General features: G+C 45.0%; 1 protein-coding gene across 7 annotated transcripts in view; it reads left to right on the top strand.

Moving 5' to 3' along the window:
* Positions 1 to 16994, top strand: part of LOC140728164 (receptor tyrosine-protein kinase erbB-4-like) — a 943636-nt gene that overhangs the window by 302928 nt on the left and 623714 nt on the right. For all 7 annotated transcript variants that reach the window (XM_073046453.1, XM_073046457.1, XM_073046456.1 and 4 more), the window contains exon 2: positions 15296 to 15447. In XM_073046453.1, the coding sequence (XP_072902554.1) occupies positions 15296 to 15447 (152 nt within the window). The remainder of the gene's footprint in view (positions 1 to 15295; positions 15448 to 16994) is intronic.

The raw sequence follows: 16994 nt of genomic DNA, 5'->3' as shown, positions 1-16994 counted from the left end.
CAGCAAGTAGAGGAGTACTTGCAGTAAAGTTGCAACGGGTCCATATGATGGAGCAGATGGCTGCTGACTAATTTCCAAAGGTTTGATGAGTGGAAATTGTTCCTTTTAATTATTTGTCAGCCTGGTGACTGCGCAAGGGTTAAGAGCTGGTGGTTGAGCAAATGTGAACTGACTCCTCCCGTTGGAATCCTTAAGGTGTATTTACAGGGGCCTTCAACAGTTTGTCGCAGTGGATTGACTGTTCAATTGAATAAGATAACATAGTTAGGCTAACTGACAAAACATTCATCCTTTCTAGTACCATATAGATCATGTAGAACAGAAAACAGTGCAGTACAGGAACAGCCCCTTCAGCCCACAATGTCTGTGCCAGACTTGATGCCAAATTAAACTACTCACTTCTGCCCACACATGATCTATATCCCTCCATTCCCTGCATATTAATGTGTCTAGTATTCAACAGTTCTAACCTGGGGAAAAAAAGAATCTAGCTATTGGTACGTCCTGTTTCTCTCAGAATTTTATAAAGCTCTATCAGATCTTTCCTCAGCCGTTGATGCTCCAGAGGAAACAATACAAGTTTGTCCAGCCTCTCCTTAGAACTCATTCCTTTTAGTTCAGGCACTGTCCTGGAGTCTCTCCAAAGGCATCACATCTTTTGTGTAACAGGGTGACCTGAACTCAATGCAATAATCCAAGTCTGGCCTAAACAAGATGTTATACAACGGCAACATGATTTCCTGACTCTTATATTCTCTGCCCTCACCAGTGAAGCGAAGCATACGATGCACTCTTTACCAGTCTTTCTAGCTGTGCTTCCACTTCCAGGGAGCTGTGGACTTGGGAACTCCAAGATCTCTGATTTAAGGAAAAAAACATTGATTCACCCAGAGGGAGAAATGTTTGGGTTGGCAGGGATTCCACGGGGCGCACTGAGACAAATCATCTGAAGGATTATGGTGTCTTCAGATGTTGCAATTGATGCTTTTTTATGTGTGGAATTCCCAATCTCGGCCGCTGTCCGAATGATGAGGGTCTATGGCCGGGAGAGGAAATCAAATTTGTTGAAAAAGTAAATTCACAGGTAAATTCACACATGATCTGGGCTTAAGGTTGCCACTTGCACTTGGAAGAGAGGATGCAAAGAAAAATGCTGGTTAAAAAGGACAAAATGACCGACTTCATGTGCTATAACAGCAACTCCTCCAACCATTTCTCTTCTGCATTTGTGGTTTTCCTGTGGTCACAATGCATACAGAGAATCGTGAAAGGATATGGACCACAAAGGGATATTTTGTATAATTTGTCCCATTGTCCTGGTCTTTCGCCACAACCCTACAATAATTTCCCACATTCATTACTTGTCCGTGCTTTTTTTGAAAATGTTTTAAAGACTCTGTTTTCCCCATCTTTTCAGACACAATTTTCCAGGCACTTTTTTCTTTGCATCCTCTCCTCCAAGTGCAAGTGGCAAGGACAGCTGCTTCCACCAGGTCATCAGACTGATTAATTCATACTGATGCAACTGTATTTCTAAGCTATATTGCCTGCTCTGTTGTATACCTTAGTGTGCATACTACTTACTACAAGTTACTGTAATCTGTACATTGCACATTCAGATGGATACACAACATAAAGATTTTTACTCCTCACGTATGTGAAGGATGTAAGAAATAAAGTCAATTCAATTCGATTTGATCACAGCAACCTGCTGTAGTTAAAACAAAAGTTTACTCCTGTCACATCTGGGACTTCCACTGACCACCTTTGTACTCTGGCCTACAGGCTTCTGAGCCTTCAGTTACCAGAAGCCTTCCTTAGCTACACTACTGAAAACCCACCACGGATTTGTCAGCCTTCCCTGGTGTCTGTCAATGGCATGATGGTTAGCACTGCTGCCTCATGGCATCAGGAACCTGAGTTCGATCCCAACCTCCAGTACTGTCTGTGTGGAGTTTGCACGTTCTCCCTGTGACTGCCTGTGTTTCCCCAGTTACTCTGGTATCTTCCCACCTCCCAAAGGCCTGACTAATGGATTGATTAGGCTCCGTTCATCAGCCCTAGCATGGGGTGGGTGGAAGCATAAATCAGCTTGTAGGGCGGAGGAACTTTCAGAGAAATTCTGTAAGTGGGGGAATGGGACTGATGGGACTGCTCTGAGAAGAGGCAGAGACTTTTCGACCAAAGAGCCTCCTTCTGTCCTGTTTTGAATATGTCTCCCTGTTGGTATTTTCTGCATACTTATCAAGACCTTGATATTCCTGCTGAAAACAGACAGACATACTTTATTGATCCGGAGGGAAATTGGGTTTTGTTACAGCCGCACCAACCAAGGATAGTGAAGAAATATAGCAATATAAAACCATAAATAATTAGATAAAAATAAGTTAATCGTGCCAAGTGGAAATAAGTCCAGGACCAGCCTATTGGCTCAGGGTGTCTGACACTCCGAGGGAGGAGTTGTAAAGTTTGATGGCCATAAGCAGGAATGACTTCCTATGACGCTCAGTGTTGCATCTCGGTGGAATGAGTCTCTGGCTGAACGTACTCCTGTGCCTAACCAGTACATTATGGAGTGGATGGGAGTCATTGTCCAAGATGGCATGCAACTTGGACAGCATCCTCTTTTCAGACACCACCATCAGAGAGTCCAGTTCCACCCCCACAACATCACTGGCCTTACGAATGAGTTTGTTGATTCTGTTGGTGTCTGCTACCCTTAGCCTGCTGCCCCAGCACACAACAGCAAATATGATAGCACTGGCCACCATAGCCTCGTAGAACATCCTCAGCATCGTCCGGCAGATGTTAAAAGACCTCAGTCTCCTCCGGAAATAGAGACGGCTCTGACCCTTCTTGTAGACAGCCTCAGTGTTCTTTGACTAGTCCAGTTTATTGTCCATTCGTATCCCCAGGTATTTGTAATCCTCCACTATGTCCACACTGACCCCTTGGATGGAAACAGGGGTCACCGATGCCTTAGCCCTCCTCCGGTCCACCACCAGCTCCTTAGTCTTTTTCACATTAAGCTGCAGATGATTCTGCTCACACCATGTGACAAAGTTTCCCACCATAGCCCCGTACTCAGTCCTGTACTCAAAAATGTTTCTGATATAGTCATACTCCCCCGACTCAGCCCATTACAACAGATTGAAATGATTCCTTATGATTACTTCAGGTTTTAAAACGCCTCCTGGCTTTATAATGGTAAGCCTGCAACAGGCATGCAGATGAAGGTAACCCTTGGTCAAATATGAAGTAATAGTTGGAGAGAAGCCCTGTAGATCACAATATAAAAGCAAAGTCCCCATGGTTTGGCATATTCCTTTCTTGAAGCTAGCATGCTAATTAACGAGTATGATGGACTTTAATTTCAGTAGCTTGAGCCTGGTATTTCTTAGCTGTTTCCAGAGATACTTTTTTGCAAATGATGGATGTGCTTACAATGTCCTATTTACAAGAAGTACATCTCCGTGATTGAATGCGATGTTGGGAGCTTCATTGTTGCTTTAAACAATTTATGTTTAGCCAAAGTGGGAGTTTGGTGTGCTGTAACTCAGTTGGGGCAGCTGATACATGGATGATCAGTGAATAAATATAATTTAGTAGGGGCTGGCACAGAGGCAGCCGATTACTTATTGCAATGTCTGTGGCACCTCAAGGTTGAAAACAGCATTGTGGAGATCAACATCCTGAAATAACAAGAGTTCATATTTAACACCGACTTCCATAGACATCAGTGTTCATCCTGTACCACACTGAAGGCCGGGGTATAACAGCAGTATCCAAAGCTGTCTTCTATCCAAATGGTATATTTACAAGCGGGAATCACTGAGTTAACCCTTCTAACACATAAGCAATGGTCTGTAAGTTTTCTACACAGAGAGGTAGGTGCATGGTACACCCTGACAGGGTGGTGGTAGAGGCAGACACATTAGGGACATTTAAGAAACTCCTAGATAGGCACATGGATGATTGAAAACTGGAGGGCTGTGTAGGGGGGAAGAGTTAAATTAATCTTAAAAGGTCATTGTGGGCCGATGGGCCTGTAGTGTGTTCTAATGGTCTCTGTCCCATGTCCCACCCCTTGCTCCACGGGGAGGGGTGTGTCTGAAATCTGTGCATTCGAGCTTCCAGGCTGCGATGCATCCAGTTAGAATGCCCTCCACTGTGCATCTGTAGAAATGTGTGAGAGTCTTCGGTGATGAAGCAGGGCTGTGGGTCTGCCTTCTTTATGCTCACATCAGTTCTTGGACTGGCCCTTAGCTTCATGGGTTTTGGCACTAGATTACTGGATGCTACTCATATTGATAGCCAGACGCACTTCTGTTTCTCTTGCTTTGCATTCTACGTAGCGATATACTCAAGTTTCCCGTGAACCCGATGAGGTTAAAGGGAAGAGAAAACAAACCAGCACTCTGGGCCCACTATCCAGCTGCAGATACTAATGAGCAAGCCAGATGCCAAATCGGCAGGGTTTCTGCTTAATCAAATGCCATTTTATTGGAGTTTTCCTAAAAAAAAATTGGGTTTGCAAGTTAGAGTATTTCTTGCAGTCCTGGGTGAAGGGTATCAGCCCGAAACATCAAGGGCTTGTTCCCCTTCACAGCTGCTGCCTGACTTTTTGAGTCCGTACAACATCTTGTGTGTGTTGCAGAGTGTTTTGAAGTGGGTACATAGCACGATTATTGATCTAATGGTGGAGATGAGCTGGGAACGGTGAGTGCAGCTGAGGGAGAAATGACAGCCAGTCTGTCCTTGATGGCTTGTAACAACCCCAGATGATCAGGGCGTAGTTTAAGAGCCAGCCACTTGGACAAAGGTCCAAAAGTTTGATCGAAGTGCTAAGTTTACTTTCTTTAGAGGTACGGCATGGTAACAGATCTTCCAGCCCAGTGAGCCCACACCGCCCAATGACACGTATGTGAATAATTAATCTACGAGCCTCTTCCACCCTTTGGAACGTGGGAGGAAGCTGGATTACCCTGGGGGAAACCCATGCCGCCACGAGGGGAACATATAAACTGCTTACGGCCAGCGTCACAATTCTATCTGTAATAGCATCATGCTAAACGCTACGCTACAAGCCGGCCAGGCCTTAAAAGCATTGAAGCGAAGAAAGAAAATAGCAGGTCCTCAAGACCACGAGACGGGGAAAGAGTCAACTCTTGCAAGTTAACTTCTAATTCCACCAGAAATATACGTGCTGCTGCCCACTTTGAAATCCTCCCTTATTTTTATCTGGCTGTGCAGTTTGATTAAAATGCCCTGAAAAGTGGTGCAGCCTCCACGGACCCAGATTTGATCGTGACCCCAGGCGCTGTCTATGTGGACTTTGCACATGCTCCCTGTGACCACGTGAGCTTCCTCCGGAGGAGCTCTGATTTCCTCCCACATCCCAGCATCCTTGGGATGGTGATTTGTGCACCACGGTATGGTAGCGGATAGCATGTTCTATTACAGCTCAGGGCGTTCTACAGTTTGGAGTTCAATTCGGTTGTTGTTCTGTAAGGAGTCTCTGGACGCCCTCCCCGTGGAACGTGTGGGTTTCCTCCAGGTCCTCCGGTTTCCTTCCACAATCCAAAGGCGTACTGGGTAGGTCAACTGGTCATTGTAAAAATTGTCCTGTGATTCGGTTAGGGCGAACCGGGTTTGTTGGGGGTTGCTGCGACAGGGTAGCTTTATTGATATTGCGAAATAAATAAAAATAAAAATCTGTGATGTTGATTGTTGTGGGTTAATTGATTACAATAAATTACCCCCTAGTATGAGCTAGTGACAAATCAAATAGGGGAATTGATGGGCATGTGAGAAAGAGAAAAAGTAGCACGGTGCCTGGGAGTATCAGGAGGGGGGATGGGATTGGTGGGATTGGTCTCTTGGGAGAGGGTGTGGACCTCAATGAGCTAAGGGCTCTCTTCTGTGTCCCTGTAAGTAAAAGATTAACTCTTTATAAGGAGGAGGAATGCTTTTAATCATTTTCCAAATAGTGAGCTACAACTTTGGAAATGTTTTTTTCTTTTTCAAGCTGAAAGGGACACGTTGTTACCTTGCAGCCATTGAGGTTGGAAGAATGGTGTGATGTAAGTGGGCTTTCTGTGTAGTTGCCGGCCCAGGTCAGAGAGTGAAGACTCATTCCCCCCCAACACTGGGCTTCAAGAAGCCTGGGGCAGGTTTTTCAGGGACATCAGAAAGCATTTTCTTTGCTTCCTTTCATTTATTAAGCATGCTGGTGGTTTTGGCAACTCAGAAGTGGAACTGACAGTCCCAAGGGAAAAGAGGAGAAGGCAGCAGGTCATCAGAGTCAAACAAAGACAGGTCAAAGGAGGGGGAATGTAAGGACCACGATTCAGTGATGATACAGGGTCTTGACGCGAAACGTCAACAGCTTCCTTCTCTTGACTCGCTGAAGTCCTCCAGAAGATTACATGAGTGAACCTGCAGATGCTGGAAATAAATAAAAAACACAAAATGCTGGCAGAACTCAGCAGGCCAGACAGCATCCATAGGAGGAGGTAATAACGATGTTTCGGGCCAAAACCCTTCATCAGGATTGAAGTAACATGGGATGGTTGAGTGGGGATAAGAAGTGGGGAGGAGGGATAAAGTAGAGAGCTGGGAAGTGATAGGCTGGAGGGAAATGGGCTAGGGGGAAGGTGGAGAATTATGGGAAATAAAAGAGAAAGAAAGGTAGGGCTGGGGGGAGAGATTATAGTGAGGGGGAAAAAAGAGAGAGAAAGAGAACCAGACTAAAATAATAGATAGGGATGGGGGTAAGGGTGGGGGGCAGGGGTATCAACGGAGGTCAGTGAGTTGGATGTTCATGCCGGCAGGAAGGAGGCTACCTAGGCGGGAGATAAGGTATTTCTCCATCGACCTGTGTGTGGCCTCCAGAAGATTGTTTGTTGCTCCAGATTCCAGCATCTGCAATCTCTTGTGTCTCCACCTCCAACAAAGGCCTTCCTGAATATTATGCCTCACTTCTATGCCAATCTGACTGAGCCGATCCTTCTGAAGAAAGGAGAGGAGTGGTGAGCCTCCAAGAATAGGCCCCTTACTTTACCTCGCCTGTCAGTTACTTCGCATTCAGACGGCATCTGGCACATTGGTTGTGTGAAGGTACAGCATTTGCACAGCCATTCTTCACTGCCCTCACCACAAGGCTAATTCAAGTTCAAGTGGGTTGTCAAGGGCATACATACACTAGGATATAAATACCATGAAAAGTAGCTATTCTCTGCAGCAAGCAGTACATTACAAATGCAACAAACATAAATTACATAAACTTAACATAAATTGCAAATTACTTACACTGAACAATAAACAAAGAACTAGAAAAGGTAAATGTCCATTTAAAAATTATCAATTGTTAATAAAATTAGGGTCAGCTATTCAGACGCAGAGAGGAAACGTTTTAATGTGCATGTCAAGACTGTAAGGAATCAATTTTCTAAAAATTAAAGTTTTTTTAATGTTCTCTCTATAAATCATTCTTCAGTCTCTGCTGGATTTGAGTGTATTTCACTCCTTTGCATGCACTGTGCTATTGGTAGCTTGTTCTTCCAGTAAACATTTCCCCAGCAAAATCCTTTCGAGACAAAGGAGCAGGAGAAAGGTACCACGATTGTACGATACAATGGTCCAGCAAGATCTGGCCCAGTATCTTAGCTTTGATCAGACAAAAGTAGCTCATTTAGAGCTTGATTGAGACAGTGCCAAATCCGGTTTTGTTGTTGACCCATGGCAGCCGTTGGAGAGAGGATATCTTCAGCCCATCTGTTTTGCCTGGACTGAACCCAAGGTGACAAAAATTAAAGAGAAAGACTGACCTAACACACTATTTCGCCCGTGCTGTGCTGAGAATGGGGCACACGGAGTCCTCAGTTGATGGGATTAGTCATAAAGCATAAACATTTACCCTGCCCCCCCATTCTCAGACTGTTTCTGGTCTAGCCCGTCCATTGAACACAGGCGAGATAGCCTCCCAAGAAGAGAGATGACTTGAATTGTAACTGGTCGTAGACGAACAAAACCTTGGGTAACCATAGCTTTCTTTCAGAACTTTATTCAGATTGCGTGTGTGCGCCTGTGTACAAGTTACGATATCAGGTCATTATGTTGTCAAAAGAGTGTGTTTCCTCCCTGCAATTATCTCGCCTTGGAGCGTTGCCAGAAAACCCTGTTCCAGAGTTCCAGTTTCGGTGTGACATCGTCGGGAGTGAAGTTGCTGCCTTTAGATCCTGTGGCATCAATGGGAGTTTCTTATTGGTGTTCCTGGTCAATATTATTCTCTCGGACAATACTATCTTAAAAAAAATCAGCTGATTTGTACACTATCATAATGCTGACTGTGGGAATTTGTCATGTCTGCACTGGTTAATTTATTTCCCCTGTTCACATCGGGGCTGAACTGCAAGAATATGCATATTGTCATCCATAAAATGCCCTGAGACATCCCGAGATCAACATGAAAGGACCCATCTTCCCCTTTGAGGTGGTTTATATGTAGTGCTCTAAATCAGTCTTCAGGAATAGTGATAGCTGCACTGTGCTTGATTTCAAAAGCATGCTGATATCAAAACTAATTATTGAAGTACTGTTGCTATCTGGCAAAAAAATTAGGTTCATCTGCCGAGATTAATAATGCATCCGTAGCTAATTTATAACAAAGGAGGACCTAGTGCCAATTATGATTACCTTCCAGCTGTGGTGAATCACTTTCTTTTTAAGATTATTGAATCACAAATTTAACAGAATTCAGCACTTCAGCTATTAATCTATAACCGTTAAATGGCGTTCTGTAGCTTAGAAATGTAATGAGTTGCAATGCTGTGTGTGACAGAAGGGAATTGCTATTCTGTCATCGGATGCTATCAGCCATGGGTTTTGTAGATCGGCTGGGGACATTTGAGCGGTGTCAGGGGGTTAGGTTATGAACTGGCTCAGGAGCTTGTGATCACAGAATGGTCTTGTCTCCCCACACCCCGTCACCGGAGGCAAGTAAGTCAAGTTGAGTTTATTGTCACGTGAGGTACAGGTACAATGAAAAGCTTGCTTGCATCAGGGTCACAGACACGTGGGTACAGGTAGCACATAGGACATAAATGATACAAATCAGAGAAGGAAAAGGACAGTGCAAAACAAGACATTCATGCAAAAGCACAATTAGAAGTAAATCCGTGGTCCATAGAGTTCTGTTTGCTGAGGTTGGGTTACGATCGTGTAGATCAGTTCAAGAACCTGATGGCTGTAAGAAAATAGCTGTTCCTGAGCGACTTCAGGTTCCTGTACTTCCTGCCTGTTGGTAGCTGTTAGAAGGGGGGATGGCCTGGATGCTGGGGAGCCTTGATGATAGATGACACCTTTTTGAGGTAATGCCTCCTGTAGATGCTGTGAAAGGTTGGGAGGGCAGCACATGTGATGGACCTTGAGCTCTTGTGCGTTGGAATTTGCCACATCAGGCAAACGAGACCCAAATGAAATATGAAACCGAACAAGGTAATTCCAGCCAAATGGCCATGATAAGGAAGGGAGGATTTTCCACATATAGCTTTCGGTCCTGGGGAAATGGTTGCCTCAAAGCAGCTACCAGGAATTATTGTTCTTTTGAGTGTCTGTGCAGCACTCAGGAAGGGCATGGTAGGAGCCTCCCTCCCAGTTGTCTGCCTTCCTTTGAGCAGTTGAGCCTAGATGTCTGACTGTTTATGTGGGCCAACTCCATAAGGCTACCCTCTGGCCACTGTGTTGCAACGACTGGAATGAGTTCTGGTGTATTTGCTTGTCTTTGCTCAGGACAGCCAATCTGACTAGGCCCAGCTCCGTGCTTGCCAGGCTTGAAAGAACATACACAACGTCAGCAAGTCAGGCAGTGTCTACGGGGGGAGCTATAGGCAGATGATGTTTTTGTGCAGAAATCCTCTGGAATGGAAGGGGACAGAAGCCAGAAGAAGAAGGTGGGGAGAGGGAGAGGCGTTCCAGCTGCAGGTGAGAGGAATCAATGTTGGAGGCCATCCAGATGGAATATGAGGTGTTGCTCCTCCAGCCTGAGTTTGGACTCATCGTGGCAGTAGAGGAGGCCATGGACGGACATGTCACCATGTGAATAGGAAGAGGGATTGAAGTGGGTAGCCACAGATCCTGCCTTTTGTGGTGGACAGGGCATAGGAGCTCAATGAAATCTCTCAATCTACGTTGGGTCTCTCCGATGTGGAGGAGCTGCCACCAGGAGGACCAAATGCAGTAGATGACCCTGACAGACTCACAGGTGAAGTGTTGCCTCACCTGGAAGGACTATATGGGGCCCTGAATGGTATCGAGGGAGAAGGTACATGGCAGGTGTAGCACTTGTCCCATTTACAGCGATCAGTGCCAGGAGGGTAATTAGTGGGGAGGGACAAGTCGACAGTGGAGTCACATTGAGAGAGGTCTCTGTGGAATGCAGAGAGGAGGGGAGAAGGAAAGGTGTGCTTAGTGGTAGGATCCCGTTAAATATGACAGAAGTTATGGAAAACGATGTGCTAGATATGGAGACTTATGGGGTGATAGGAAATGGCAATGGGAATCTTATCTTTCTTACAACACTGGGAGGATGGCAGATGGATGGGAAATGGAGGAGTTATAGGTGAGGGAGCATCGATGCGACCTCACACCATTATATTCTGTCCATGGTAGAATAAGGGCCTTCTGGGAGATAATTTGGGTGAGGAATATCATTGAGTTGAGGGACATCACGGGGTTGAGGGATGCCGTGTAGTTGAGGGACATTGTGTGCTTGAAGGATGCCAGGAAGTTAAGGACTTCACAAGTGCCCTGTTGTAGAGGACAATGAGCTGTTGTGATCTTTGACCTCCAATATAGACAGGCGTTGATGTGGAAGCAGGAAAGTCGCAGCTGAAGATGGCCTCTAATTGCCATGCGCTGCACGCTGTGGTCACGAGTGAGGGGTCACAGACAGCGGCCTGTTGCTGCTCTTCACTACAGCAATGCTTTCAACCACTGAGTGTTTGTGGGTCACAAAGCTGAGCAGAGATTTATTCTCTGCCCATTATCTGTTTGCCAACAACCTGTTATTATCAGTACATTAAAGGGGAATGAATAGTTTCTCGTACATCATCAAAGGTGAGTGCTCTGAAAAATTATATAAGGAAGAAAATGAAAGGGCTTGAGCCTAGAGGTTTACTAGAGTGACTGATGTGTATGTTGCTTATCAGATTTATGGCCCATCTTCTGTATGTGGGGCATTGAAGCTGCAAAAGAATCTACATACAGCAATTACGCACCATGTGAGATGTTTCCATGGTGTCTGAGTGTGTCACATAAAATGGATCTTGCCTTCTTCATGGACTATTCTGTCAGTTCATTTGGGGGCAGCACTGTGGGGCAACTACTGCCTGTCAGTACCAGTGACCCAGGTCTTTCCCTCCCTCCACTTTCTGTGGGGACTTCCCTGTCCACTCATCCTTCCCCACGGGTTCCCTCCTGGCACTTACCCCCCACATGCGAGACAAGTACTACGCCTGGCCAATCACCTCCTCCCTCACCACCATTCAGGGCTCCCAAGCAGTCCTTCCCGGTGAGGTAACATTTCCCCTGCAAGTCTGTATCCGGTGCTCCCGTAGCAGCATCCTGAGCATTGGTGAGACCAGATGCTGACTGTGGGACCGCTTCACTCCATCCATCTCAAGAGGTGGGGTTTCCTGGTGGCCACCCACTTTAATTCTACTTCCCATTCCCAGTGCAACATTCAGTCCATGGTCTCGTCTACCGCTACAATGAAGCCACTCTCAGGTTGGTCAGGTTGGAGGACCAACACCTCATATTCCACCTAGATAGCTTCTAAACTGAAGGCATGTCATCGATTTCTTTAACTACTGATAATTTCTAACCCCCCCTCCCACCTTCTCTGTATGTTTTGATGCACACGACAAATACAGCTCATTTTTATTGGTTAGCACTCCTCCCTCATCAGGAGCTTTCTCCCCTCATGCTCTCTCCCTGAACACTGCGCATCATCGCTTGTTTACCATCCATCAAGCTTTCTAACACCATCAAGTTTGCCACCTTCCTTTGCTGTGAATTCGGTGTGAAGAGAGAAGCCGGTTCCAAGCAAACGGCATCTTCTGAAGGACAGTGAAGCACGAGGGTCGACCTGAGAAGCAAAATCAGCGTGGGTTCTTTAAGAGCAGCCACCATTCCCGTTACCCTCACCCCCCCCCCCACATCCGTCCCTCTGAATTCCGACTCTTCCACTGTGAGAGGAGTCCACCCCTCTCTGCCATGTATCCCCTCCTCCTGGAGAAGGGCTCTGAAAACTGCCTGCCCAGGTCTGTAATAAAGGATGGTGATAGCCCAGGTGATTTAGGTGCGAACCCTACTCTAGCAAGCTCTGTGAGATGGCTCAGAGTTGGCACATTCGAATAGAACAACAGCTGCAGAGCTTGGAAGTGAAAATTAAATGCAGCCGGGTCTGTGCCCCAAGAGGTGATCAATATTCTGTCTGTATCCACATTCTCCTCTATCGTGAATGTTTACCATCATGAAGGTTAAAATTAACCAGTGTAGTCGACAACTATCACATTCCATTTGCTAGTTATTTTTAAAGCCACCTTATCAAACATTAAGCTGCCGGATCTGGAGAACAAAGCTGTTTGGAGTTAATATTGCAAAATGTGTCCCAGTGCTGTTCCGTGGAAGAGTCTGACATCATCCTCCTTTAGAGGGGGCCACTTTGCTTGGTAGGTTATCCCTCTCAACACTTTGCAATCGTGGACGTAGCCTGAACCTAGCCCAGTCTATTGGTGATAACAAGGGAGGAAATGTTAATGATTTTACACTCCGCCTTGCTATCACTTTTGTAGGAAACAGGAGCAATCTCAAAGAAATCACTAACATTCTGAAGGAATTTAATCGTGCACCTTCAAGAAGGATTGTTCCACTCTGATGTACAAAGCCATCAATTGTTCCTCCATTGTTAGTAATTAGTAATCAATTTATTGTTGACATGTGTACTGAGATAAGTGAAAAACTTCGTTTTGCGTATCACTCATACAGATCATATCATCATACCACTACGTTGAGGTAGTGGAAGGAAAAGCAATAACAGGATACAAGATATAGTAGTACAGTAACAGAGAAAGTGCAGTGCAATCAAAGACCACAGTGAGGTTGATTGTGAGGCCAAGACTTCATCTTTATCAATCAAGAATCTTATAATGGTGAGGTGGAAGTTAGCCTCGAGCCCGGTGGTGTATATTCTCAAGCATTTGCGTCTTCTGGAAGAGGGCAGAAGAGAGAATGGCTGGGGTGGGAGCTGTCTTTGATGATCCTGGCTGCTTTTCCAAGGCAGTATTGATGCAGAGATGGTTGGTTTTCATGGTGTGCTGAGCTGTGTCCATAAATTGCTGTAGCAGTTGCCTGAACAAGCCATGATGTATCTGGATGGGATACCTTCTATGGTGTATTTGCAAATGTTGCCAAACGGTCATTGGGGATGTGCTGACCATCCTTAAGCTGCTGAGAAATTAGAGCCGCTCGCTGATGTGCTTTCTTGGACATAGTGCCCACATGGCTGAACCAAGTAAAGTTGTTAGTGATATTTACACCCAGGGGCTCAAAGTGATCAACCATCTCCACCTCAATACCATTGGTAAATACTAAACATGTGGGCTGAGTAATAAATTTGATATGCCACTCTTCTTTATCGAGGGAGAAGTGCATGTGGTCCTGGCATCCAGCGTGTTGTACTTGTATATACATGCATGACGGAGGGAGGAAGAGAAGGAGAGGTTCGATGAGGTAGAAAGGGAGAAGGCAAGGTTAAAGAGCTACATCCATGCTTTAATTTGCACAGAATGTTTATCACTCTCCCACTGCAAGGATTAAATAGACGCTTTTATGAATTGGGAATGTCATTAGACTCTGGGCACCACGAACGTATTCATTCATATGAGCAGGGCTGAACAAAAGTGCGACTCCTGGCTCTCACCTGCCCCTCATCACTTAGTAGCATTGCTGATCAAAATCTCCTCACCCCAAGCTCTAAAATGTATTGCTGACATTAGTTGCTTCTTCACAGAAGAGATGCACCATGGTAGAACACATTTCGTTGTTTTGATGCATCTTTCAACTTTCAGTGTAAAATATTTAAATGTGAAATACACAGATCGAGTAAACAGTCAGAATCTTTCCCAGGGTCGAAATACTAAATACTAGAAAGTGAATGTATTTCTGACGTTTACTCCTCCTCTACCACCAGTAGGTAGTGGCTGTAGCCTTCAATCTATTTTCTGTCTGTGAACGGGTATGTTCTTCAAGTTTGATTTACAAACTTTCATGATAATGCCATTGACTTTTTCATTTAGAAACCTTATTCTCTAATATAGCACACCACCCTCTATACGAAACGTTGCACAATCCTCCTTGATAGGAAGCTTTCCAGGTACAGATCCGTTGTGCAAATTGAGGAATGTTTGGAGCAACACACAGATGCTGGAAGAATTCTATGGATCAGACAGCATCTGTGGAGGGAAATGCACAGTCAACCCCCTTCATTGGAAATAGTGGGATGCTTCTATCCGGTGAACAGAACCCGGGGGGTTACAACTGCAAGGAGTGAGATGGGCCCGGTAACTCCTCTGAAACATTTCCCTCGGATAGAAGTCTCACCGGCTGTGAGCTAACTCAATAACCTTGTCTTAGGTCCTGCGCTAATCTAAATGGAATGTCCGTGGTTTATTTGAGTTTGATTGTTTTCAATGTGAAGTGCTGGTTTGATTGGTAATGTGAAGATGATGATGTGCAGCTCATTACTGCTCATTCTGAGCCCTGTAATCCTGTTTCGTTTCAATGAAACTGCTCATATTTTAACTTGCTCTCTGTGTAAATAGGGTTTAATTTTCTCATTTCCATTGGGCATTTTACAAATACCATTAAACTAGAGGTAGTCAACAAATCTTGAATCACAATTTTTATCATTAGCAAAGCTAATTTTGGATGCACAGTAATTTTCATTTCTGCAGAGTCACTCAATTATTGGCACCTCGGGGAGGAATGCTTTGATTGTCAGGTTATATTATGGTTAGGAGATTGTTTAATGGATGGCACCACTACAAATGCAGAAGGAACCTTGTTCTTGTAGGCTTAGAGCATCAATTATTTTCTTTTACACGTTCTGAAGAAAGGGATCAATAACTTAATTTTACAATGATAATCAACCGATCGACAGGAAGATTGACCTATGTAATGTTTTGCCAATATATCCCTAATCCTTCGTCTCTTGTGCTTTAAATCATAACAGTGTGCGCCGGGACTGAGAACAAGCTCAGCACCCTCTCCGATCTGGAGCAGCAGTATCGCGCGCTGCGGAAGAATTACGAGAACTGCGAAGTTGTCATGGGCAACCTGGAGATCACCAACATCGACCGGAACAGAGACCTCTCCTTCCTGCGGGTAAGGCGGCAGCATCGTGATGCTTCACCGTGAGTCCAGGGTGCGCCCAGCTGTGGACATTGCTTTTTCCTGCACCACGTACACGAACAAATACAAATACTTTATTGTCACCAAACAATTGATACTAGAGCGTACAATCAACACGTGCTCCAGACAGGAGAGCACCCAACCAGTGTGCCAAGTATTCAGAATCCAGAAGTGGTTCAGGTAGAGAATGCAGACAGTGGGTGTGCAGCCAGAAAGGGACATGCGCAGGTCAAATCTTTCAGGTGCAGTGTCTGACTGAAACATTAACCTCCCCCTTTTCGCTCCGTCACATTTGACAGGCACGCATTCCCAATATGCTGTTTTCCAGTTTGCATTTGCAGCTTTCCCTTTCTGCCGAGTTTATTTTTACCCTCCTGTGGAAGTGTGCAGTGCAGACATTGAGCGAGTGATGATGTTCTTCAGGAGAAATGATCCTTAGACATTCAGAGACAGACTCTCCTGGTGCCAGTTGGTGCTAATCTTCTCCACTATAACAGTTTGCACTAAAACCATTTAATGATGTGATTTACAGTTAATTACTTAAATCTGTTTGGTAAACTGTTACAGCGAAACATATCTATCACATGCCAGACCATTAACAAACTAATTAAGCATCTTGGAGTAGATTTAAGATAGTGCAATCTGAAAAAGAAGCTTTGAAGCCATGTGGGAGGGGTGGGTTCCGATGAGGCTCGGGCACTTTCTCTTTATTGTCCATATGTCTGTCTAGGGAGCATGAACCCTACTTATTTGCATTAAATCTTGTCCCTCTCTTATGGAAGAACAAGGTACTTGCAGCATCAAATGGCTTGTTAGTATCCGTGGAAGAGGCTACAAATGGCGTTTTAGGCCAGTGTCCTTTCTTGGAAGGTCAAGTGTCAAAGGTCAAAGTAATTTTATTATCAAAGTAGATATATGTCACCAAATACACCCTGTGATTCAGTTTCTTGCGGGCATTCGCAGTAAATATAAGAAACAGGAGAGAATCAATGAAAGACCGTACCCCACAGGATGGACAAACAAGTCAAGTTTATTGTCATGTACACAAGTGTGGTGAGGTCTAATGCCCTTCCCTTGGACAACATCGGTGGCGTGGAGATGGGAGACTTGCAGCTTGACAAACTGCCGGTCTTCCATAATAAAAACAAAACCTTGCCCAGGCGTGCGCCCTGGAAACTTTCCAAGGCGGAAATCCATGGCCTATTGAGACTCACGGAGGCCTACCTACCTATGGTGAGGTACAGGCACAGTGAAGAACGTGCTTGCAGCAGCACCACAGTCACATAGGGACAGGAGCACACGGAATGTAAATAATATCTTTGAGTGAGAAAAGGAAAGAAGACTGTGCATACATAATACCTGAGCACAAAGGAAAAATACACTGGAAGCCGGATCAGCAGTAGTGCAGGAGGTGATCTGTAATGTTCTGTTGCTGGAGTAGTTAGTATTGTGCAGGTTGGTTTAAGAACCTAACAAGAGAAAATCTGCAGGTGCTGGCAATCCAAGGAAGACACACAAAA

This window comes from Hemitrygon akajei, chromosome 5 (genome assembly GCF_048418815.1).
Source record: "Hemitrygon akajei chromosome 5, sHemAka1.3, whole genome shotgun sequence".
Taxonomy (NCBI): domain Eukaryota; kingdom Metazoa; phylum Chordata; class Chondrichthyes; order Myliobatiformes; family Dasyatidae; genus Hemitrygon; species Hemitrygon akajei.
Note: the sequence above shows the minus strand (reverse complement) of the source record. Positions and strands in the feature narration are given on the sequence as shown.